A 25,110-nucleotide genomic window follows, 5' to 3' on the forward strand; every position below is an offset into this window, starting at 1 on the left:
CAAAGATGCAGAGGACCAGCATGTTGTCCTAGGCAAGCGGCGCTGGGCCGAAAAGACGACAAACGGTGTGCTTCCAGCCATCGAAACTGTGCAGCCGGCGGGGCTTCCCAGGTGGTGCAGTGGTAAAGGAGCCCCCTGCCAATGCCGGAGACGCAAAAGACGCGGGCTCAATCCCTCGCTCGGGAAGACCCCCTGGAGTAGGAGATGGCAACTCAATTCGGTACTCTTGCCTGGAGAATGCCCTGGACCCAGGAGCCTGTGGGTTACAGTCCCTGGGGTCACAAAGAGTCAGATATGACTAGGTGTTGACACACACACACACACACACACACACACACACGGAGGCGGTAACAGGCTCAGTGGTTTCCAGGAGCTGAAGGGAGGCTGGGGGACGAACAGGCAGGACACGAGGACTTCTAAGGTAGTGTAGCTACTCTGTGTGATCCTCATGGTGGACACATGACCTGTGCGTCCGTCCAAACTCGCAGCATATGCAGTGCTGACTGGACCCTAATGCTCTCTGTGGACTGCAGTTAATAATACCGCGTCAATATTGGCTCACCAGTAGTAAACAAATACACCAGGCCAACACAACACACTAATGACAGGGGGCAGTGTGTGTGTGTTGGGGGGTGGCGGGAGAATATGGCAACTCTCTGGACCACCTGTTCAGTATTTCTATAAACCTAAAACTGCTCAAAGACACAGCAAGATTTGTTGTTTTTTTTTTCTGTAATGTCGGAGACACCCGAATGAACTTTTGGGTCAACCCAAAATGTTGCTATATTTAGTAAAATTTAACTATTTAAGGTTAAGTTTCATACTCGAAATTATTTAATCGTTGTAAAATCTTATTAGAAAGAAAGAAAGCAGGGTCTTAGACCCCAAACCCAGAGGTTTTGCACACCTCTGGGCCCCCATGTGGCCCTGGCTCTCACCAGGAGATGACGGTTAAGCTACGTTCTGTGATATGGCAGCATCTTGTCCGAAGACCCCGAGGGTGAGGGCCACTGGGACCACTCTCACGGGCCCTGTGTCCAGAAGGCTCATCCGCAGCGACACAGCCACGACCCCTGCGGCGTCTGGCCTGTGCGGACGCTGGGAAAGGCGCAGGAGGCTGGGGGGGTGCCAGGTGGCCCCCTCCTCTAGTTGGTCCCCAGCCACCAGGCCTGCCCTCGCCTCGCTGGCTTCTTTCTACCCCACAGCCCCACCCCCACCAGAAACACCCTGCCACAAACTTTTCAGTTTGGACACGCCACCCTTTTCCTTCTGGGACCCAGCATGCAGAGTGCCACCCCTCCAGACATCAGGAGTACACTGAGGACCCTGAGGCATCCATCAGGACTTGTTATTATCTATATCTGAGGCTTTGACACCTGGGGCCTGGCTGACTCCGAGGGGATTCCTAGAGAGAAGAAAGGACCCTCCTACGAGCATGCCTTCCAAACACAAACCAACCATTTCAGAGCCCACATCGTCCCCCTGCTACCTCTGTTTTTATGTTTTCACCCTCAAGGCTGCTCTCCCCAGGCCCTGAATCACCCCAGGAGAGACCATTCAACTAGGCCAGTCCTTACGCCCCCAAACTCTGAAACTATTCACACCAGCCTCTCCTAAGCCTGCTTGGCCTGACTCGCCGGACCTTTTCCATGAAAACCATGACACAGAACCCTGCCTACACCCTCCCCTGGCTCTCGCTGCTTCTGACGGACCCCGGTGCCGCCCCGTGTGGCCCTGCCCGGGGCATGCTGAACCTCCTACTTCTGAGGAATCGTGGCCGTAACTGCCTTCTCCACGGCCGCTGCCGCGCCGTATCTGAACGAGCGCGGAGTCTGCACGTGAAGGCCCCCTCCCGCCGACCGGCCCCCACTCACCTCCAGCACGGGGCCAGCGCCGAGGATGGTCCTCTCGACGCCACTGGCGTAGCCCTTCTGGCTCAGGGCGGTGAGGCAGTGGATCAGGAAGTTGGTGCTCTGCGTCTTGCCCGAGCCGCTCTCGCCCGAGATGACGATGCACTGGTTGACGTGCTTCCGGAGCATGGAGTAGTAGGCCACGTCGGCCAGCGCGAACACGTGAGGCTCCAGCTTGCCCAGCTGCTGGTTCTCGTACATCTTCACGTACTTCGGGTTGTAGATGGGGAGGAACTTGAAGGGGTTGACGGCTACCAGGATGCTGCCGGCGTACGTGTAGATCTTCCGCTGCAGGAAGCGGTGCCTGAGGTTCTTCAGGAGGTTCTCCTCCGTCAGCTCGGGGAGGTTGCACAGGTCGTCAAAGTCCGCCTGCGGCCGGGGCAGGAGGCCGCGCTCCACCAGGCGCCGCGTGGCCGTGGCCTGGGACGCGAGCTGCATGTGCAAGTACTTGATGGTGCCGTCGGGGTCGCGCTCCTGCAGCAGGAAGTAGTAGCCGTCCTCCCGCGGGTGCTCGTCGTGCGCCCGCCGCGGCCACAGCAGCACGCGGTGCACGGGCGAGTCGCTGGCGTCCAGCACCCACTCCTCCCCACCCGTCTCCTTGACCTCCACCAGCACGTAGCGCTTGCTGCCGTCCAGCTGCAGGCGGGCGATGGCGTCCTGGATGACGTCGGACGTGGTGCTGTCCTTGGTGGCCGGCACGCGGCAGGAGGCCAGGGGTGGGGCCTGGCTCTCGCTGGTGGCCAGCTGCGGGTAGATGTGCAGGTGGTAGGCCGCCTGCCCCCGGCGGCCGGCGCTGCCCGCCTCGTTCACACTCATCCTGCCGGCAGCCTGGCCTCAGCATGCCTCCCGGGCTCGGGGCGCACGTCCTGGAGCTGGAAGGGAGGAGTGGCACCGTCAGAGGGGGTGGAGGGCAGGGGGGCGGGCAACACTGACACCCACCTCTGGACAGAGCCTCGGGCCCACGGCCTGGATCCACAGGCTCTGCTGAAGCCAGAAAGGCCGAGGAGTCTCGTCTGTCCTCAACGTGACCCTGATTTCAGGTTCGTGGCTCCCGCAGAGCGACACCACTGGAGTCTGTCCACATCTCAGGCCGCATCCCTCCCTACCAGCCTCTCAACCCTCAAGTCCGGGGGCCACAGCCATCTCTCAGCTCAATCCTTCCTGGCCTCTCCTCTCTGACAAAAACTCGCCTGGCAAGTTCCCAAGCAGATGAAGACTCGGCCCCACGTGCCTTGGTCATGTCCCCCAAACACAAGAGGGGCAGAGAGAGGAAGGGCGGGAAGAGCAAGACTGACCTTGCCCGGAAACTCAGGGACCTCGAAACCCCACTGAGGAGGATAAAGTCAGGGAGTGCCCCCTTCAGAAAAAAAAAACTTGCTCCAGAGAACTCTTCAGTGGACATTCACTTCTAGAACCCACAACTCCATTCCCATCATGCCGAGAACATCTGGCAGGCCCAGATCGGAGGCCTCCTACGGGCGTCCTGGTCAGTTCTCCCCTAGGCTGTGAGAGCCTGAGGAGCCGCCCCAGCCAGAGGAAACCGGGGAGCTGTGATGACTGAACGTCCCAGGGTTGTCTGCACAGGGTCATGACCGGAGAGAAGACGTGAGGGAAGAACTGGTGATGTCTGAGTAAGGTCAGATGGTTGGTGAATAGCAGTGTGTTGGCATCGGTTCCTTAGCCATACAATCGTACCCTTATGGTGTGAGGTGTTCACACTCAGGCAACATGGGTGAGGGGTTCAGGGGACTCCCAGTTTGGTGTTTGCAACTTTTCTGGAAACCTAAAATGATTTCCTCGGTCGTCCAGTGGTCAAGAATCCACCTTGCAAGGAAGGGGATGTGGGTTTGATCCCCAGTCCAGGAACTAAGATCCCACATGCAGCTAAGCCCACAGGCTCTGGAGCCCACGCGCCCCAACAAAAGGTGTGCTTCAAGTAACACCTGATGCGGTCAGATGCATATTTTAAAGGATGACCCCACCAGAAACAGCCTATTGTCTTGCTCCTGGAGACACTTTGAGAAAAGAGAAAAGGCAGTCAATGTTGGCAACAGCTCACCGCTGTGTCTGAGGCGAGAGGCAGGAACGCAGAGCGGGCCACGTGGGGCTCACTGTGTGCCACCCAAGTGTGGCTGCAGATACCAAGATGAACCAGACCTTGGCTTAGAGCCCAGCGGGAGATGCCGATACGCAAATAGATGTGAGAGGTTATCAACCATGAGCGTGAGAAACTACTGTCCCCGAGAGCCACAGAAGGCTTTAGGGAAGTGGTACCATCTAAGAGGGGTTCTACAGGATGAAGAGGAATTTGTTCAACAGGAAGGCAAAGGAGGGATGAGAGTGTGCTAGGCCCACTGTCTATTTTTGTAAAAAAAAAAAAAAAAAGTCTCACTGGAATGAAGCTCTGCCCATTCACGAACATACTGTCTACATCTGCCTGTGTTTCAACAACACAGCTACAACAGAGACTAGTAACCTGAAGGCCTGGGAATTTGAACCTACTTTTTCCCCAGTCCTTTGTGGAAACAGTAGGCCGACGTCTGCATGACTCAGCCCTGCGGACAAGAGGGGCCACCAGAGGCTGTGATGATTTGGACTCTGGGAAAAGGAGTCCCACAGCAGTGCTGGGAGGGCAGGTGACAGGTGAGGCTCAACAAACTAGATGTAAAGAAGCGGCCACAAATAGGCAGGTAGGTTGCGGCAGGTAGGTTGGCGTAGACGGGGACGTTTGATTTCCTAAGCTTTCCCCCAGATTATTATGGAACTTTGGTCTATTTCCTTCCAGCTTAATATTCAACAGATGTTACATGTTTTAATAAAGCCTGAATTGCTCTTAATGGGATATGTTAGTACAAATGAACATGTCTCCATGCCATGAAATATGCTCTGAAACATGATTTCTGAGTTCCTGGACACACAACGCTGTGTAGAACTCTTGAGGATTTCCTTGGAATCAGTTAACTCAGGCAGAATCAGCAGATAAACGGAGGTGAACATTGCTAAGCGTCTTTCCTCAAAATGCCACAGTATCCTGCAGAAAAGTGATGAAATGATAGGAACACTTTGGCAGTTTCCTTGAAAGTTTCTATATGCCTAGCGGGTGACCCACTCCTAGCGATGGAACCACTCCTAGGAGTTACTCCAGAAACATGAAGCAGATGTTCACACACAGACTGCACATAAGTGGTCTCACTGACACTGTTTCCAAAAGCCCCAGACTAGATACACCCTCAATGCACACAAACCGGTGAACGGACGCATAAACCGGCCACACAATGAACATGACTCAGCTGTGAGAATGGACCGACCTCTGACCCTCCCAACAGCACAGAACAACACAGACCAATCCTGGAATCTGAGTGCTGAGTGGAAGACTGAAGATGGAAAGGAATATATACAGACCCAAAAGTTCCACTCCTAGTGTGAACCCCAAGGACTTAAAGACAGGTATCCAGACAGACACTTGGACACACGCGTCCACAGCAACCCTATTAGCCAAAAGGCGGGAAAACACCCAAATTCCCATCAGCTGATCAAAGAGTGGAATGGTCCCTGCTACAATGTGGGTGAACCCTGAAAACATCACGCTGGATGAAAAAAGGCTACGTGTTACAGGACTCCATCTATTAGGAAATGTCCAGAATGGGTAAATCCACAGAAATGGGCAAAACCACAGGCTAGCGGTTGCCAGGGGCTGGGGAGTGGGGAGAGACTGCTGATGGACGCAGGGTTTCCTTTTGGGGTGATGGAAAAGCTCTGGAGCTACACAGAGGTGATGGCTGCACAGTATGAACATGCTAAGTATCAATGAATCGTTCACTTTAATGTTCTGTGAGTGCTGTATATTAATTTAATGTGATGTGAATTTCACTTCAATAAAAATTTCAAAGCAGTATATACATATCACATGATCCCGCATACTCCTGACCCTTGAACAACATGGGTTTGAACTCCGGGGGTCCACTTATATGCAGATTTTTTTCACTATATATGTACTTGGCGTGTTTAGTCGCTCAGCCGTGTCCGACGCTTTGTGACCCCATGGACTGCTGCCCGCCAGGCTCCTCTGTCCATGTTGATTTCCCAGGCGAGAACACTGGAGTGGGCTGCCACGCCCTCCTCCAGGGGACCTTCCTGACTCAGGGGCAGCACCTGTGTCTCCTGCACTGGCAGGCAGAGTCTTCACCACTGGGCCACCTGGGAAGCCCACACTGTATGGACTCGAGTACGACGTGACCTGCGGTTGGCTGGATCCCAGGGTGGAGTGCTGTGTCCACCTGTAAAGTGATACATGGACTCTGACTGCGCGTGTGTATGGAGGTCTGCATCCTTAAACCCCACATTGTACAGAAATTGCTAGGAAATGCAAACCAATCTACAGAGACAGAAAGCTGACCGCTGGCTGCTTGAGGGAGGGTGACAGCGAGGGAGGAGAAAGGAGCCGGGGAGACTTTTCGGGCGATGGATGTGCTCTTTATCTTGATGGTAGTTGTGGGCTCCTGGGTGCTTCACGTGTCACAACTCATCCAATTACACACTTCAAATCAGTGCCATTTATAGTGTGTAGGGTACCACTGTATAGCCAATAAGGCTGTTCACGGGCATCGTGGTGGTCTGGCAGCTGGGACTCCGAGCTCTCTACCCCGTCCCTGCCCCCGACCCCAATGCGGGGGGCCTGGGTTTGATCCTTGGTTGAGGAACTAGATCCCACATGACAACGAAGACCTGGCCCAGCCAAATAATTAAACACAAAATAAAAATTACAAAAAGCTGTTTATGTATGGCTGAGCCCCTTTGCTGTTCAGGGGAAACTATGGTAACACTGTTTGTTAATCGGCCATAGGCCAATATAAAAAGTTAAAGAAAAAAAAGCGCTGTTTTCAAACAAGTATGTGGAACTGCGAAAGGACTCAGTTCCCTAGGAATGCAGCTTTCTGGAACTTCCTGCTTTCTTTCCAAAATGCCCAATTCTTGAGCCCTGTCACCACGCTCCTCGGATGCCACCGCAAGGAAAACGGCTCGGAATCTATGAACTTGTCTGTGTTCAGAGGTGTCGCCCACGTGACTGTCCCCCAGAAACAACGAGAGCTAACCTGGACGCTCCTGCGGAGCACCTCGAGGCTGTGGGAGCTGGGTGTCTGTGACAACGAGAGCTAACCTGGACGCTCCTGCGGAGCACCGCGAGGCTGTGGGAGCTGGGCGTCTGTGCACTTCTGAGCGGGTGAGACAGGTCAGAGAGCAAACTGCAGGTCCGCACCTTAATCACGGTCACGTGAATGCATGTGTGTGCTCGTGAACACACACCGAGCATGAAAGTGAGCATACGTGTGCGGACGCGGACACACAGGCATCAATACGCACTCGCACACAGCCATGCTCACACCTGTGCACGCACAAACGCAGACTCATGAGTACGAACAGAGTTTCATCTGAATATACCCACGCTCATGTGAGCGCAGACACATGGCCCAGGGCTTCAGGCAGAGCCTGCCCCGCTGTGGCACACACTTGTGGAAATGTGCCCCACGTGCCCCACAACTTCCAGGGCGTCAATCCAGCTCAAGGACGGGGCGAGGGCGGGGAGGGCTCTGGATGGTCTCAAGCCCAAGCAGCTTGGCTGCAAGTGACAGAAAGGTCACGTGGGTGCATCTGTCCTCTCCTCCCAGCAGACACCAGGCTGAGCGAGAAGCCACCTGGGCTGACCAGGGTCTGGATGATGCTTGGATAGGCTGAGGGCTGCGTGGCCCACATCCGCCAGGGCTGCCTGGTCATCAGGCACCCTTGGAGCCCCACGGGGGACTTTTATTGCTCCGGGCCCCTTGCTGAGAGGCGCAGGAGACCCCATGCTCAGAGAATGGAGGTTGTGGGGACAGTCACAGGCCCGGCTGATGCGCACCCCACCCCCAGGCCAGGAGGAAGTAGATAAGGCTTGCTCAAGGCGCCTGCTGACCGCTGGAGCTGCAGGGGAACAGGCGGGCCAAAGAGAAGGGGTGGGGCAGGGCAGACGCCAGCTGGGGCCCCTTGCAGGAGTCCCCGCAGGGCCCGCCTGACCAGCCCAAAGCAGCTGCCCCTCCAGGCCCCACATCTGCATTCTGGGAAAACTCCCCCTGCACCTGCCTGTGGGGCCCTTCCTGCACCCAGTCAGCCTCACCTGAGCCCACACTCTCCTCTCAGAGTGGCTCCCTTTCCCCTCCCCAGGGGGAGGGCCCTCCCACTGAAATAACTCACTTGTCTGAAAAACAAGAGACACTAGTAAATTCTCTAGCCCAGGATCCAGTTCTGAGTTCCTGCCTCACTTCCATGCAGCCTGAAGCCAGCCCTTCCTGCTCCTTCCCCTGCCTCGGTCAGCCATCACCCCTCACCGCCCCTGCCTTGGTCAGCCATCACCCACTATTGTCTCCGCCGCCCCCCCCCCCACCACCAACACCTCCATCTGCCATCCCCCTACACAGCTGAAACCACAGCTCCCCTTCCCAAAGATGCTACCAAGCTCCTGCCAGTCACTTTCCTGGTCCTGCCCACTTGCTCGGCAGCCCTGGGGACCAGGTGGCACCTGGACCTACCGCTGGGGCCCATCCACTCTGTTGTGCTCCCCGTTCAGTGGCTAAGCTCCTGCCCAGGGACGCCCACCCCACCTCTTGCCCTAAACACCGGAAGTTGTTTGCTCCCTGCTCCTCCCACGGACCACATCCTGTCTGCTGTCCCCAGAACAGCTTCTCTTTTCACCAGGAGGACGGGAGGACCCCTGAGGGACCCTTGCCTCCATCCCCTGGGCCGCTGCAGCGGAGCCCCTGGCAATATCGGTCTAGGTGTGAGTGTCCCAGCACATAGCCCCTTGGGACCTCCCTCCGGCCAGCCCTCCGCTCCTGGCTGTCAACCCCGATGTGGCAGAGCCCCTCTTGGGTAGGTTGGTGGCCGCCAGGAAGCAGTTCCTGGACATGCTCTGGCTACTTCTCACTCAGCCGGGCCCAGGCTCACAGGGCAGACCTTGCAGGTTCCCATTAGTCATGGAAAAGCTGCCCAAAGCCCCCAGCGCACAGTGGGAAGTCTGGTTCCTGCAGCCCAGGCTACAAGCCCGAGAATCACTGACCAGGCCACTGCCAGGGGCTGGGTCCCTGCCCTCCCCTCCCGCTCAGACAGAGGCAGGCACCACCCCGCTGCCTCCTTCCAGTGCCATCTGTGTCTCCTGTCCTCATTCTCAGGTTGGGATGTCCCTCGGACCCCTCCAGCAGACTCTAGGAAGCTCTGCCCCCAATGCGGTGTACCCTTGTAGATCCAGAACCGCCTCGCCCCATTCTCTAGGTGGTACCATTTTAACCTGAACACTTGGCTGATCTGATCCCCTCTACAGCCTCACTTTGAAGGCCCCTGACTCCCTCTTCCCAACTGACTTCTGGAGAGGCCTCCCCCCACTGCCAAAGAGAGGTCGGCCCGGAGCAGCCTCACTGGCATCGAGGATTAATATTTTTCTCAACCTGTGGCTATCCGTGGGCACAAAAGAGTGCTTTGTCACATTTAATCCTCTGACTGTCAGGCTGGTTTTTGGAGGATTAAGTGTATTCAGTAATGATTTTTCTGTTTATGGAAGCTGTTTAATGTCGGTCGCCCATTTGCCCCCCATTGAACCATGCCTACCTAGCTTACTGTTTTGGAGCAGCTCTTTGTATAGGAAGGGTATGATGTCTTCGCAATATCTGATGAACTTAATTCATACCAATTTACTTTTTTAAAAGAAAACATTTATATTTTAGCTGTGCTGGGTCTTCACTGCTTTGCAGGCTGTTCTCTTCTCTCTAGTTGCCGTGTGCGGGCTTCTCACTGTGGTGGTTTCCCTGACTGTGGAGCAGGGCTCAGTAGTTGTGGCTTCTGGGCTCTAGACTGCAGGCTCAACAGTTGTGACGCACGGGTTAGCTGCCCCATGGCACGTGGCATCTTCCTGGACCAGGGATCGAACCTGTGTCTCCTGCACTGGCAGGCGGATTCTTTACCGCTGACCCACCAGGGAAGCCCATACCAATTTACTTCTGTGTATGCTGTTTTTTGATCCAGATACTACATTTTCTGAGCAGATACATCTGTGGGTCATTTCTCCCATGATGTCGGCAGCTTGCTCTTCTCCCAGACATGGACCCACACTCTGTCTTCTTCTCCCTGCCTGGACTTGCTTGCCACATTTAAGCCTTCATTCATCTGCAAGTTATACTGGAGGGTATAAGTTTCCTACGGCTACTCTAACAAAGGACTGTAAACCAGGTGGCTTAAAATAAGAAGACGTATTGTCTTGCCTTTCCGGATGAGCCCAAAAATCAAGGCGTGGGCCGCGCTGGTTCCTCCTGGAGATCGCGAGCGAGAGACCTTCCTGTGTCTCTCCTGGCTCCTGGCGACCCTCGCGCCTCCCTGGCTGCCAGGTGCATCACTCCGATTTCTTTGGAGGCCTTCTCTGTCTCCGTGTCCTCCCTGCTTCTTATGAAGACATCAGATACTGGATTCAGGATGCAGACTCTGTGAGATCTTTAATTACATCCGCCAAGACCTTACTATCATTATTTTTTAACGTTTATTTGTCTATCCACTTTTGGCTGCGTCGGGCCTCAGCTGCGGCATGCAGGGTCTTCCCTGCAGCACGCGAGATCTTTCTTTGTGGTGTGTGGGCTTCTCCCTAGTTGTGGCTTGAGCTCCAGAGCACAGAGTGGCTCAGTAGTTCAGGCACTTGGGCTCAGCTGCCCCGCGGCATGTGGGATTTCAGTTCCCCAACCAGGGATCGAACCTGCGTTCTCTGCATTGGAAGGCGGGTTCTTAACCAATGGGCCACCAGGGGAGTCCTAGGACCTGATTTCTAATCAAAGTCATAGTCTAAGGTTCTGGGTGGGACATGAATTTACGGGGACACCAATCAACCCAGTACGGTGTGGGAGCTGAAAGGAGGATCCAGACAAGCTTCAAAGAATGAAACAAGTGTTTTCCTGCTTTTTCTTAAAGAATCTGTCTCTCCCCTGACCAGGGAGCTTCTTTGTTAAAGGAGATTAGTGAAGTTACGTTACACACGCGTGGGTCTGCCTCTGGGCTGTTGATACCTGCCTGTCGCGGTGCTGTGATGACCACAGCTTCGGGGGATGTCCTTGAGCAGTGGACGTCAGCTCACTGAGGCCCTCAGCTGATTTCTCTGGCTTTGAAGCATGCCCTCTGCACAGAGTCTAAACACAGCCTGAGACCTGGAAGCCAGTCACACTGTAGCTTAAGGTCTTGTCCCAAGTGCATGTGAAACCTGCACCCCAGGAAGCCCCAGACTGTGTCTGGAATGAAAAGAAGCAGGTCTGGGGCTGAGGAACTGGGGGCCCCGGGTCCCCAGGAGGGATAGCTCAGCAAAGCAGCAACTGTCCACTGTGGCTGTGTGTCGGGCATGGCAGGTCCTGAAAACCTATGCCTGTCTTTGATTCAAACCACCGCTCCCAATGCCCCCAAGTTAAAAGCCTGTTCTGCCTTCTGACCAATGCTCATGGAAGCACACGCAGTGTGAACAGGAAGGAAAACTCATCCCTGAACTGAGAGGATCTGTCTACCTGGAACTTGGCGGACAATTATGCACTCATCACTAAATCGAAGTCAAACTGCAGACTCTAACATTCCTGGATTAAAGAGCCTAAGGTGGACTTGAAATGCCCATCGAAGGACGAGTGGAGGGACTCTCCCGGTGGTCCAGGGGTTAAGAAACCTCCTACTATGCTGGGGACAAGGGTTCGATCCCGGGTTCAGGAAGATCCCACATGCAGTGTGGCAACTAAGGCCGTGCGCCACAATTACTGAGCCTGCACTCTAGCGCCTGCAAGCCACAATTACTGAGCCTGTGTGCCACAGTTACGGAAGCGCACGTGCCTAGAGCCTGTGCCCTGCGACAAGAGAAGCCGCCACAAGGAGAAGCCCTTGCACTGTAGCAAAGAAGAGCTCTTGCTCGCGGCAGCTGGAGAAAGCCTATGGGCAGCAATGAAGACCTGGTAAAGCCAAAAATACAGACATTGTATTTAAAAAAAAAAAAAGGACGAGTGGATAAACAAAATGTAGTCCACCCACCCAGTGGAATATTATGCAGCCATAAAAATGAACGGCACTCTAAGGCAAACTACAAGGCGGACGAACCTCCAACGCATCATGCCGAGTGAAAGAAGCCAGATACCAAGGATGATCCCATCGACAATGAAATGTCCAGAACAGGCAAATCCATAGAGACAGAGGGCAGATGAGTGGTTGCTAGAGGCTGGGGGAGAGGGGATCAGGACTGACCACTGATGGGCATCAGGTTCACTTTAGGGGCGATGGAAATGTTCTGGAACTTGACAGAGGTAGTGGCTGCAGACACTGGGAATTCACTCCCTCTTAACTAACAGCCAGTCGTCGGGCACAATAACAAGGATTCCCGCCGAAACACCTGAATGGTGAAAAGTGAAAAGGCCTTGGGCAAACGCCATACCAGTGTCCCTTCTGGGCTCTGAGGAGATGTGAACCTCAGTTCTGGGCCTTTCTCAGAGAAAGGAGGTGCAGGGAAGAGGCGGAGGCGACCCACAGTCCAGCCCTGGGGGCAAGTGACGAACATGAAAGAGCCGCTCTCTCTAGTCCGGCCAAGGCATGAAAAAGCCCAGATTCTGCCGATCGGCTTGGCGAAAGATTCGGAATTGACTGGAACATGAGGCAGATGGGGGCCTCTAGAACGTGTAGCATAGCCGCTTCGTTTATATAAGGCCATAATTTGAAGCCACATGTTTACTGGATGAAATCATCCTCAAGCTAAAAGGAGGAGGCCAGGGTTACAGCAGCATCAGTTAGGATGCTGTTTTGGAGGCAGCGAGTTTCCACTTTTCCAGGCGTGTTTCCTTGAGCCTTCTGGGATTTTTTTTAAGGAAATGATGACATGAAGTTACTGGTGAGATAGACCTGCTGAGAAACAGCTACAAAAGAAGCATGTTTCTTAGTCTTGGCGGCTCAAGAGTTGTAAGACAGCTTAGGGCTTAAGTTAGGGGTGGGGGGAATGTGTCCAGAGGCTATGGAGCCCCCAGAAGCTGGAAGGGGCAAAGAAGGGTCCTCCACCCACCCCCGGAGTCTCTTAAGACAGTCACGGACCTGCTGATGCTCCAGTTTGGGACTTCTGGCCTCCAGAACTTCAAGGGAATCAATTTCTATCATTTAAGCCATGCAGGCTTATAGTGCCAATTTACAGAAGCCCCAGGACACGGGTCCAGGGTATCATGTTCACAAGGTGCTGAGTTCCCCAAGAGAGGCTGTGATCAGGAAGGGCCACCGCCTTTCTTCCGCTTCTTTTAAAAACCCCCGGAGAAGCCCCTCCCAAACACCCTCTTGTGACTGTCCCTTTCTCTCTTAACTCGTCCCTTAGCCTTCTAGTCTGGCCCAACCAGTCTGTGAGTCTTAGAAAAAGCTCTTTCTCCCAGGCCCATGCTGGGGCAACGTGGCCCATTCATCTCTCCCCGAGGCTGATCCTTCTTGGAGCCTGCTGCTATATCCCCGAAGAGGATGCCTTCTTTCAAAATCCATCCAGTCAACAAATGTTTCTCTGCTGCCCACCCCACCGGGCCGGGCCAGGCAGCTGGTAAAATAGGGAGTGAGAATGTGGCGATGAGGTCTGACCTTCAGGCAACCTGACAGAGCAACCCACTAGCGGAGAGGCATTTCCAACAGCAACAGTGCTTTAGGAAAGAAAAAGCGCAGCGTATTCAAGCAGCAGTTCTCAGCTGTGGTGTGGGTGAGGGGGTGATCCTGCCCCACCCCACGGGACACTTGGCAAAGGCTAGAGACGTTTTTGGTTGTCACCCCTGTGGGGAGGGGAGAGACTTCTGGCATCTGGTGGGAGGAGACCTGGGACGCTGCTCAACACCCTGCAACATGCGGGACGTCCCCCACAGCAGACAGTGATCTGGTCCTAGGTGTCAGTGGTGCTGCCACGGGGGTGGACACTGACCAGAGCAGGGTGGTCACTTTGGACCAGACGGGGGGGCTGCACAGGGGAGTGGCCAGTGGATGGAGCTGCCTAGGCCTGCGCAGTGCAAGGGGATGGATGGGCTGAGCATGGCGATGGCAGCCTAGGCGAGGGCGGTAAGCTCCAAGGGCAGGGGCAGCCGGGGCTGGCCTCGGAACAAGGGGACCAGTGTGGCTGGCAGGGCCGAGGCTGGAGGGGGAGGGGCCGGGGTCAGGAAGGTCAGATCCCACAGGGCCTTGTGAATGTGGGACGGAGTCTAGATTTTCCTGCAAGGCTGATAGGGAGCCCTGGGGGGGTTGGAGGCAGAGAGGACCAAGACACAGTGACATCAGGGAAGGATCAGCCAGGCCTAGTGTGGCAGGCAGAGCGGGGGCGGGGCGGGGGGGCAGTGGGGCGGTGAGGGGTATTGCAGCCCCTGCAGGTGTGACAGGTCAGGGGGACTGATGGTGGCTTGGGTCAGGTCCCTGGGTCAGGTGGGGTCTGATTACGAGGGGAAGGCAGACCTGCGAGGCCCTGTGGGGGGCTGGGATCTGGGTCCTTCCCTATAGACCAGCGGGCTGGTGAAGACTCAGAAAGTCTTCTGGGAAGCAGGTTTGGGCAGGCAGAGGGGGCCCTTGGTGACCCCCACCCTCCGATCACACAGTCCCTCTGTCATTGTGCCCAAGTGGAAAGCCACCTTCAGAGCCTAATACGGGCGGAGCTGCGGCGACAACACAAAGGCCCTGCCTGAGAGCAGGCTGAGTAGCCCCCAGAGGACAAGGGAACCCCGCTTGGTGTTTACAGGCAGTTCAGACCTGGCATCCCTGGCGGCTCAGATGGTAAAGAATCCGCCTGCAGTGCAGGAAACCCAGGTTCGATCCCTGGCTCGGGCATGTCTCCTGGAGGAGGGCATGGCAACCCACTCCAGTATTCTTGCCTGGAGAATCCCATAGACAGAGGAGCCTGGTGGGCTATGGTCCCTGGGGTCGCAAAGAGTTGGCCAAGACTGGGCAACTAACACTTTTTTTTTTTCACTTTCACAGAGCCTCAGGTAGGGCTCTGGGGGCTGCAGTGCTAGCTCAGTCATCGTGGGGGTGGGGAGGGGCGTGACTCTTCTCCTAGGGGACGCCTGACATACGTGGAGACGTTTTTGGTTCTCACAACTCGGGGGGCTGCTACTCACAACTGGTGGGTGGAGGCTGGCGTCACTGCTGAACACCCTGATGGGCAAGAAGGTGCCTCCATAGTCTATGATCCAGCCCCGGCCAGCACCAGTGCCAAGGCTGAGAAAAAATGCTTTTAATAAATAAAATACCAAAAGCTTGCACACTTTAAGGTCTCTCCAGGGCCTCAAAGGAATGCAAGATGCTCACATGATGCCAGGTCCATGTTCATCTGACTACACAAGATACAGAAGGAGGGAGCAAGAGAGGGAGAGAGAGGGAGCCGGCCTGGTGGGGTAACTGCCTGAGCCGCTGGGGCCTAGAGTCACCTGTCCCGGTCAGGTCACTCTTTCCACTTTTAGACACGTGTTCCTTAGCCTCCCCATCTTCATCCTCTCCTCTTCCTGCTAATCCAGGGGCAGACTCCCCAGGGACCCCCAGGAGGAGAGGGACCCGCCCTGAGGGTCTCGGGGCGGGCTGCTGTGCTCTAACACTGGGCGCCGCCTGCTAACCCATGGGCAGACTCCCCGGGGACCCCCAGGAGGAGAGGGACCCGCCCTGAGGGTCTGGGGCAGGCTGCTGTGCTCTAACACTGGGCGCCGCCTGCTAATCCAGGGACCCCCAAGGAGGAGAGGGACCCGCCCTGAGGGTCTCGGGGCGGGCTGCTGTGCCCTAACACTGGGCGCCGCCTGCTTTTGTGCGCATCACGTGGCATGCCGGATAATGGCTCCCCAACCAGGGACTGAACTCTCGCCCCTCGCACTGGAAGCAGGGGGTCGTCACCACTGGTTGACCAGGGAAGTCCTGTGTGTCATCGTTCTGATAAACAGCATTTCCACATGACAGCCAGGGACTCTGGCCATCTTCCCAAGCAGTGGCCTTGGACCCTGGCACACTCGCCAGGAAATGAAAGCCCCTTGGTGCACCCATGGGACCTGAGATGCAAAGATCTCCAAGTCTTCTCTGCTCGGCTCCCCAGGTTCTGTCTACCCTTGAATGGGATGGAGATGCTCTGAGAGATGACGGGGAAGACCCTGGCAAAGCCCTCCTGGTCCTGATGCTGATGCTGTTTTCACCCCATTTGCGAGGAGGCAGCAGCAGCAGTGGCCTTGGAGGGAGATGATCACGCCAGGGCTCCAAGTCTTCCTCTTCATCAGCCACTTCAGGCCAGGCCCAGGTTCCAAGTCCGCCCAGTGCCAGGCACTTCACAGCCCTCACCAGGCTGGGGATCTGACTTTAGCGGGCATGACTGCTGGCCAGACACCTGTGCTCAGGCAGAGAGACCAGGGCTACTCCTGTTGCTCAGCACACCTGAGATCGCCAAATCTGTCCCAGGCTTGTCAACATTTCTTGTGGAATGATTTTCAAGTCTTCCAGAAACTTCGTCTCATCACCTGTGGAAGCAGCTGGTCCCAAAGTCACTTTGTTCCATGAATGGAGTTGATTTTGGACTCCCCCTCTTGATTCCGACAAAACTGAGGACAGGGACCCCCATATACCTCAGCTATAAACTTTGGCTAGCCCCTGGGTGGGCAAACACGGTCTTCCAGGTCTGGCTCTAAACACATCCCTAATAAAGTCCCACAAGATCCGCTCCCCCCGAGTCATGTTCTTGCCTCTCTCTAGTTACTCCAAGTATAAGGACACATGCAAGACCTGGAAAATTCCCTAAGAGGGCACTTCCAAAGGTGACGTGGCCAACCTGCCCATCTCCCCTACAATGTTTATTTCAGTGAATGAGACAAAACTGAGAGAACTTTTCTCTATCTGGATGACTATCTATCAAAAATTCCCTTATTAAATGAAATTTCCCTTATTAAATTCATTTCATAAAAAGTGAAACCTGTCTCCTACTCAGTGTCCTGAACTGTGTCCCCCGCCAACCCTCTGCTGGCCCCCATAGGGTTTCCCTGGTGACTCAGAGATAAAGAATCTGCCTGTAATGTGGGAGACTTGGGTTTGAATCCTGGGTTGGGAAGATCCGTGGAAGAGGAAATGGCAACCCACTCCAGTACTCCTGCCGGGAAAATCCCATGGACAAAGGAGCCCGGATGGCTGCACTCCATATGGTCACAAAGAGTCTCTGAGACACCACTGAGCATGCACCTGCCCCCCACAATTCATTATATCTAAGTCCTACTGTTCCAAGGACCTCAAAACGTGACTGCACTTGGAGACAGGACTTTTAAAGAGGTGATTCAGTTAAAATGAGGTCACTAGGATGGGCACTGATCCAAAGGGGCAACTGGACATGGACTCGCACAGAAGCAAGATGCGGTGAAGACTCACAGAGAAGACGGCGAGCGACAAGCCGAGGAGAGAGGCCTGCGTGCATCCTTCACTCATGGCCCCTGGAAGGAACCAACCTTGCTCACACCTTGATCTGGATTTCTGGCCCCCAGATCCACAACACAATATGCTTCCATTGCGTGCGCTACCCAGCTTGCAGCACTTTGCTACGGTGGCCCCAGGAAACGCGCACAGGCGGCAGTGACAGTCATTAAATGCTCGGAGCTGGCTTCCCTCTTACACACACAACCTCAAGAAACAGGGCAGAGCTGGGATGTAAACCAATGAGTCAGACCAGGACAGCTTATTCATTGCTCCGACTAAGCCACAGGCTGAACCCTTGAATCACTACTTTATTTATCATCGGGACTCAGGCTCAGAGCCTGACGAGGAAATGAGTAGAACCCAAACTCATCCATCGGCTGCGTTTTTGAGACATGCCTAATCTCTGGGGCCCTTTGGGGGCCAAAATGAAACTGGCAACGAGGTGAAGTGGGGGTCTCTGAGCTGCAGCCGGCAGCGGGCTGGCTTGTTGGGGGCCCCGGCCGTGCTCAGACAGAGCCCTTTGTTCTGTTTCTCCGTCTCCGGGACGAGGGCAGAGAGAAGGGCCTGTCTTGCTCGGCAGGGAGGCCGAGCAGGGGCTGCCTGGCACAGTTGATTGGGGATGCTGGCGGCACAAAGGGCCGGTGGATGGGGGCTGGGGGAAGGCGGCCTTCAGAAGGGGTTGGATGGCCCCAGAATGTGCCCTTTCTGCCCCCGGAGTTAAAGCAACAGTGTCAAGGTCGGGGAACGAGCAGAGGAGGATGCACGGAGAGCAAAAGTTAGCCTGTGCTTGAGAACGGACCCGTGTCTGGAGCCAGGAGGGCAAACGGGAGAAGATAACGTGGCTTCGAGAACCACAGTCATCTGGGGCTGCCTCCAAAGTAGCTCTTTGAGAAGAGAATCAAATACCTCTAATCTCAGAAGAAAAGCAACCATTTGTTCTGAGACAAGGACGGTGCCTGCAGAAATCCAGGTCAGTGGGAAGACAAAGGAGACAAAGACAATGGCATCTGCTGTGCCAGCGGATGACAAGTGCTCCGGCTCAACTCCTCTTCCTCCTCCGTGCAACATTCTCAGGGCACGTTCCCCAACTCCGCCTTGGTGCATTCCCACTGGTGTCTCCTTTTTATCGGGACTCCAGATTAAGAACTGGGTGGACGGCAGAAATCAGTTGCTGGCCTCTTTTCCCCACGCCTGCTCTTGGCAGCAATTTGCTGGGAGCCCAACACACACCAAAGAGTCACTGAAGTGATGGCAGGCCTGGTGGCAGGAACCAGCATTTACTGGGGAGCTCCCGTCCTGGGGGGGCACACAAACCATGTCTGGAGACACTTTGGTTGTCGTGACTTGAGGTGGGGATGCGCTACTGGCATCTTGTGTGAAGCCTGGGCTGTGGCTCCACAGCCTGTAACGCACTGGGTGATGCCCCCACAGCAAAGGATGACCTGGCCCGATGTCAATGGGGTTGCAGTCGAGACACCGTTCCAACAATTGGGGCTTTAGCACACTGAGCTTTCTAAAGGCCCTCCACACTTCTGGAAAGCACAGGGAGCCATCTCTGAAGTCAGCATGCTCCTGACCCTCAGTTTCTGTATCTAGTAAACGGGAGCCACAGTCTCCCTGCTGACGCCTGACAGAGTAAGAGAGATGGGTATGAAAGTGTCTATCACAGAAGATGTTCAGTGAAGAGCCACACAGGGATGTGCTTATGTGGTTCCCTCTTCCGGCTTGGTTCAACACCTCCGTATCCTTCAAGGCTTGGCTTGCGGCCAGCCATCTCTTCTGAGGAAACCTGCTGGAATCCCCCATGCCCTGAAGCTTGAGCTGGTCATTCCTGATTCTGTCCCCACAACTTCTTGTGTCATCGCTGCTACTGAACTGACCAGTTACTGTGAACTCCATCATGCCTGTGGGGGAGGGTAGCCCACTAGAATGTCCCTCCATTAGGGCACGAGGGCTCATCCTTGGCACTCAGTCCACAGCGTCTGACACAGTCAGCCCTTGCTTTACTGAACTCTGGACCCACCCAAGACACACAACTTCAGGAAGGCAAGGAATGGGAAGCAGTAGGTTAACAAGCCCCCCTCCCCCAGGGATAGAGAACAGATCCTACAGCGAAATAGAAAAGGGAGATCCCCAAGTCCCCACCTGCTTCTCTGAGTCACAGGCCTGGACTCAACAGAGGGTCTCACCTAGGGATTTTCAGCCAGAAGGATGCAGCTGAAACCCTGGGAACAGGTACGACATGTGAAAGCATGTTAGGCACTGCAATTTTCTACGTGGAAGATAAGGGAGCAGTACAATAATTATTTTGAGATATAACCTATAGGATGGAAAAATGGGATTACTGCAGGGGGGGTTCATCTGTCAGGGGCTGCATAAAGTTAGAGGAGGCTGCGTGCTGGAGAAGCCAAGGTTTGGGTTTCAAAGTTAAGAAACACTGACTAGGCCAATCCATTCGTCTTGCAAGTGGAGAAAGACAAAGAGATTTGACTGAAGGTTAGAACCCCCAACACAGGACCCTCCATGAGAGTGTGCCTGGTCACACTCCTGGTACAGGAAGGAGACAATAGCAGTTCTTTGGAACCAGAAGATTCGGGTCCAGTTCATGAAGGGAGAGGGAGAGGGCAGGGGGGATGGGGCAGTGGGGTGGCGGGGGAGTCCCAGCCAGGGCAAGTCCAAACGCAAAACCTGCAGGAGGCATGACTGTGGGCTCTAATCATGTGTTCTGGGGAAACAAGGCTGAGAGTCTGGCTTACAAAGGTTCCCTAAGGGCCAGAACATTTTGGAAGTGAACGGGTGGTTATCTTTCCGTGGCCTTCTTCACATGCAAGCTACCCAGACTCCTGTCCTGAACATGCTATAAATCCAGGCTCTCTAGCCCTTCTAGCAGATTCCAGACAAGGATCCCCAGGGTTGGGAAAGAAAAGAAATGAATGCTGATCAAAACCACTTAGTGCAGGGACTTCCCTGGTGGTCCAGAGCTTGGGACTCCGAGCTCCTGATGCAGAGGATCTGGGTTCAATCTCTGGTTGGGGAACTAAGATGCCACATGCTGTGTGACGCAGTCAAATGAAAAAACAAACAAGCAAACTGTTCAGTGCAAGGCCCTTGCCAGAGCCAGGCCCATCAGACAACTTTTCCAGCTGGCCATGTCACCTTCCATGCTCCCGGATGCCTTGAGGGTCTGGGGACTCCAAGACTAGGACATACCTCAGGAAGGTAGGAGCTGGTACTCTTCAACTGTAAGGCACAATGTTCCCCAGCAGCTCCCACCTCAGACAGAGGTGTGGGAGAGGCTTTCCCTTAAAGATTGCTGGTCTACAGAGCGCCCGCCAGAGGCTGTGCCTGTCCTGGGTTGAGCTCTGGGCTGCTGGAGAACAGATTTCCTGTATGTCATTTTACCCATTTAAGTCCAAGGATGCAACTGGGAGGAGGTGGTGACAGCCTAGCACATGTGGGTGTGTGCACACCCATCCCCTCGCCTCTGAAACCCAGTTCTGGCCCCAACGCGGGGGCCCAAGAGCTCCTTCCTTGCTCCCTAGAATCCCCAGGCAGTCCAGTCTTAGAAGGAGTGTGCTGGGTTTTCAAGCTCTGAATATCGCTCAGAAGGCGCTGGGACTAGCCTGGGTCACCCAACAGTTGGCGGGTGATATCAGTAACAGGCTGAATCAAGAGGGGAAGACGCGTCCCCCCCTCAAATCTCCATGGGGTGTCCGCCAACATCTGAACGGGGCCTCTCTAGTCCCGTCCTCCCCTCCTCCCCTGCTTCTCCCTGGACCAGACCTCAGTTTTCGGCATGGCTTCTACCCCTTTTTTGCCTCCTCTCCCATCCCCCATTTCCCCTCGTGCCGGCGGCCACCGCACCAGTGGGTCCAGAGCCCCTCACATTTACTGAGCACCCAGTGAGTCGCAGGCGCTGCCCTCCCGCAGGCACCATCCGTCTACCTCTTCACCGTAAGCAGACGCCCCCAGGCCGTCCTACACCTCTTCCTCCCAACGCACCCCGGCTGTTCCCCCACCGGCCTCGCTCCTCTCAACCCCCAGCCTGGGCCTCTCAACCCCGCCTCCTTGCCGCTCTCTCTCCCAGCCCCGTTTCCTGCGACCCCCCAACTACCACTTAAGCCACGTCCTCTTCAGAGAAGCTGATCAAGCCACAAGATCTGCCCTCACACCCGCCCAAAAACTCCCTCACCAGGCCCATCACATCAACTTTCTCCTTTATCGTCCGGTTCCCACTCCGCCTCCTGCAAACTCTCCAAGACCCTCAAGCTCGTTCCCGCCCCCGCGACCCCTGCCTTCGCGAGACCCCTCCCCACAAACCCTTAGTCCCGTCTTTCTCTGCAAGGCAGCCCGCCGGTGCGAGCTTCGAGACAGAACATTCAACCCGCGGCCGCCAGGCACTCACCTGGGCCTCGGCCGCCGCGCGCCGCCGGTCCCCGGCCAGGTCCCCGCCCGGCCGCCAGCCCGCTGCTAGACTGGCCGCTCCGCCCCGCCGCGCCCGCCGCTCCCCCGCGCGCTCGGGCTTCCGGGTTCCGGAGAGGCGGGCCCGGGGGGGCGTGACGCAAAGCGCCGGGGGGCGTGACGCAAAGCGCCGGGGGGCGGAGGGCCGCGAGTCTCCGCCCCTCGCTTCCGACTTCTCGCCCGTGCCCCCGCCCCCTGCCGCTGGTGAGCGAAACCAAGTGTGAGGGGAGGCCAGAGAGACGCGCGCGCAGGAGGCGACCGCTCTACTCACGGTCACCCCTCTTGCGGCGTCGCGATATGGCCTGGCCCGGGAGGGGGCGGGGGGCTCGACTTAAGAGGCAGGCCTTTGAGTTGAAGGCGGGAAGATGGCGGACTCGTCGGGGCGGGGCGCTGGGTAAGTTGTGGCGCTGCGGGCCTGGGTTTGTGGGTGTCAGCTGGAGGGCTGTAGTCGAGGGCCGGGGACAGAGGGGCCGCAGAGCTGGGGAGGTGAATGTCCTCGGGGTGAGTTCGAATCTGAGCCCCTCCCCAAGAACCACCGAGATGCGCGGGTTCTGGGAGGTGGGACGAGGCCTTGCGCACGCTGGGGAGCGTGGGCGCGGGCCCCGAGGACGAGTTCGAGGCCCTGGTCAGAAGTTTCCTTCCGGGGTGTTCTCCGGCGGGCGACTTGACCTCGCTCTGCCTCGCTTTCCTCCCGGGAGAAACTTGGCTGATCACGCCGCCGCCTAGTGTGAGGTTTAAAAGCGTTTAGAGCTGCGCCTCGCCACTGAAGGTGATCCCGTACTTATTCCATTTAATCTTTTTTGTAGTGGACAGCTGTTGAATCGCTGAAATATCTCCTTTCATCTACATTTTTATTTAAAATCCTATGTTCCTCATTTACAAATGAGATGATGGAAGCATAGGGAGGAAGGATCATTTGCCCAGGTTCACACAGCAAGAGACAGGTGTGGAATACTTACCCCTTGCCAAGTGTGATTCCGGGTGTCAAATTAAAAAATAGTCACAACCTGAAAGTTGAGAGTTACGTTTTATTCAGCGGAAATTTTTAGGACTTAAGCCTGGGAGACAGCATCTCAACTAACCGTGAGAAAACTGCTCTGAAAGGACAGGGAGGAGTCAAGTTAGATGAAAATTTGTGTTGAGGCAGTCTGAGTTCCAGTTGGAAAAGAATTTCCAGACAGCATTTTAGAAGGCAGTGAGTTTATTAAGAGCAAAGAGCAGATAATGAGGGCGCTGCCAATGCAGCGAGTGGGTTGACAGGTTTCGTGGATTAATAGCCAAGTTTTATAGCCTTAAGACCAAGAAAATTCCTGCTGGAAGGTTGGCGTTAGGTGATTGGTTAGGGCACCTTAGGGTGAGTACAGCTTTGGGTGTTTTTGCCTAATTTGGGGTCTGGAAGCCTGCTGGTGATGATCATGGCGGGTGGGCTTTTAGCAATGGTTACAAAGGGGTCAGTCAATTTCAGAGGTGACCTTGGTTCTAGGCTTCGTGTCTATGGCCTTGGTGCAAAGCCTCCAACCTGTGGCCTGGGGGAAGGACTCAACAGTTGGTAGGTAACAAAGGGCAGATAGCCTGAACGTCAAGAGATTATTGTGAATTAAAGAAAACCAGGTGTCTCAAATTAAGGAATCTCGCGCTTTTATATGTAGGGAAAGATGCGAGATTCTGGGCTCACTGACATCATTCCTTTCATATTCATCTCAACTGTCTAGGGCCAGCATCCTGCACTGAGTTCTTCAGGGCTCCCCATGTGGAGTGGCTGTGGCCTAATGGCTGCTGGGTTGCCTAGGTGTTTGTCTCCGTCCTGTGTGCCCTGGAGGGCTGGAATCATTGATGACTGGGATGTTTTTGTTTATTGATATGACAGGAAATACTCCATGTCTCACAAGGCTTTGTGTATTCCACCAAGGTTTATTTTGCCTGTGCACATGAAAATTTAGTGGGCCGCCTGAAGTCACTTGTGTTGATTCCACAGCCCCTTGTCCTAACTGTGAGATTGACATTATCCTCTCTGAAGTTCAGGGGAAGTGCTTGAGGCTGGGCGCGGGTGTAATGCCACCCTTTCCCCCACCCTCCAGGTCCCTGCAGGTTTGGCCTAAGTCCCTTTGCTTTGTCTCCAGAGCCCTGTCGCAGACCCCAGAGGGAATCCGTGTGTGTGTGTCTCTGTCTGTCTAAGTCTCTACAGTCATGCCTGACTCTTTGAGGCTCTGTGGACTGTAGCCCGCCAGGCTCTTCTGTCCATGGGATTCTCCAGGCAAGAATACTGGAGTAGGTTGCCATCCCCTCCTCCAGGGGATCTTCCCAACCCAGGGATCGAGCCCTCGTCTCTTCTATTCTCATGCATTAACAGGCAGGTTCTTTACCACTAGCACACCACCTGAGTAGCCCAGAGGGAGTCTTTACTCTGTCCCTTTCTAGCTCTGAGACTCCCTAGGGGTGACCTGTATAAATCCCAGGTCCTTGTCTGGAAAACAGAGAGCAGGCCAACAGTTAGGTGTCCGCGGGGTTGGGAACATTCCATGAAGGAGCAGAGCGCCTGGCGCCCAGCCAGAATTTAAGTTGCCTCTCCCTGCTGTGGCTTGGAGGCACCCCCAGCCCTGGCTTGGGTCTCGCCTTGGATCAGAACCCATAACACGGAAGGTGGCCACACTGAGCTGAGCAAGGGGCCCAGCACCGCTGTCGCCAGTGGAGCCTGTCTTGTGACGTTGGGATTGACAGCGGCCAGAGCCCTGCCTGGCATCCCGCTGTAGTGGTCTCTGCCGTACGTCAACTCAAATCAGTCATAATTACATATGTATGTCCTCCTCTCCTGAGCGCTCTGCTTTCTGTCTCTATGGATTAGCCTGTTGGATATTTCCTATCAGTGGAATCACACAGCACATGACATTAAGTGCCTGGCTGCTTTGACTCAGGACAACATTTTTGAGATTTATTTGTTTGAACACGTACCAGTACTTCATTCCTTTTTAGGGTTGAATAACATTCAGGGTTCATTTTTTATTTGAAATTTTGTCTTGGGGTATAGCCGATTACCAGTGTTGTGATGGTTTCAGGTGAACAGCAAAGGGCCTAGCCATACGCAAACATGTATTCGTTCTTCCCCTAACTCCCATCAGGGTTTGTCATTTTCTGACGGGCGTTTTGCAGCAGCCTTGCCTCCCACGCTGCCGGTCACTCGTTCACCGCATCAGGGGTCCCGCAACCTTGGCAGTGTTGACATCCGGAGCAGGGTCATCTCTGTGATGGGCGCCGTCCTGTGTGTTGCAGGGTGCTGAGCACT

The 25,110-nt window shown here is 55.2% G+C and overlaps 2 protein-coding genes across 17 annotated transcripts in view; one reads left to right on the forward strand and one right to left on the reverse strand.

Annotated features, from left to right (window-relative positions):
• MYO9B (myosin IXB) overlaps window positions 1–21,908 on the reverse strand; it is a 106,769-nt gene extending 84,861 nt beyond the window's left edge. For 15 of the 16 annotated variants that reach the window (XM_069589125.1, XM_069589120.1, XM_069589129.1 and 12 more), the window contains exons 1-2: window positions 21,775–21,908; window positions 1,875–2,782 (exon numbers count right to left, since the gene is read on the reverse strand). In XM_069589125.1, the coding sequence (XP_069445226.1) occupies window positions 1,875–2,726 (852 nt within the window). In that variant the 5' untranslated portion in view covers window positions 2,727–2,782; window positions 21,775–21,908. Of the gene's footprint in view, window positions 1–1,874; window positions 2,783–21,774 lie in introns of those variants that run through there. The other variant, XM_069589131.1, reaches the window with a different exon arrangement.
• Window positions 21,909–21,989: 81 nt separating this feature from the next.
• HAUS8 (HAUS augmin like complex subunit 8) overlaps window positions 21,990–25,110 on the forward strand; it is a 30,700-nt gene continuing 27,579 nt past the window's right edge. The window contains exon 1 of the mRNA XM_069589145.1: window positions 21,990–22,224. Within this exon, the coding sequence (XP_069445246.1) occupies window positions 22,196–22,224 (29 nt within the window). The 5' untranslated portion in view covers window positions 21,990–22,195. The remainder of the gene's footprint in view (window positions 22,225–25,110) is intronic.

This window comes from Ovis canadensis, chromosome 5 (assembly GCF_042477335.2).
Source record: "Ovis canadensis isolate MfBH-ARS-UI-01 breed Bighorn chromosome 5, ARS-UI_OviCan_v2, whole genome shotgun sequence".
Taxonomy (NCBI): Eukaryota; Metazoa; Chordata; class Mammalia; order Artiodactyla; family Bovidae; genus Ovis; species Ovis canadensis.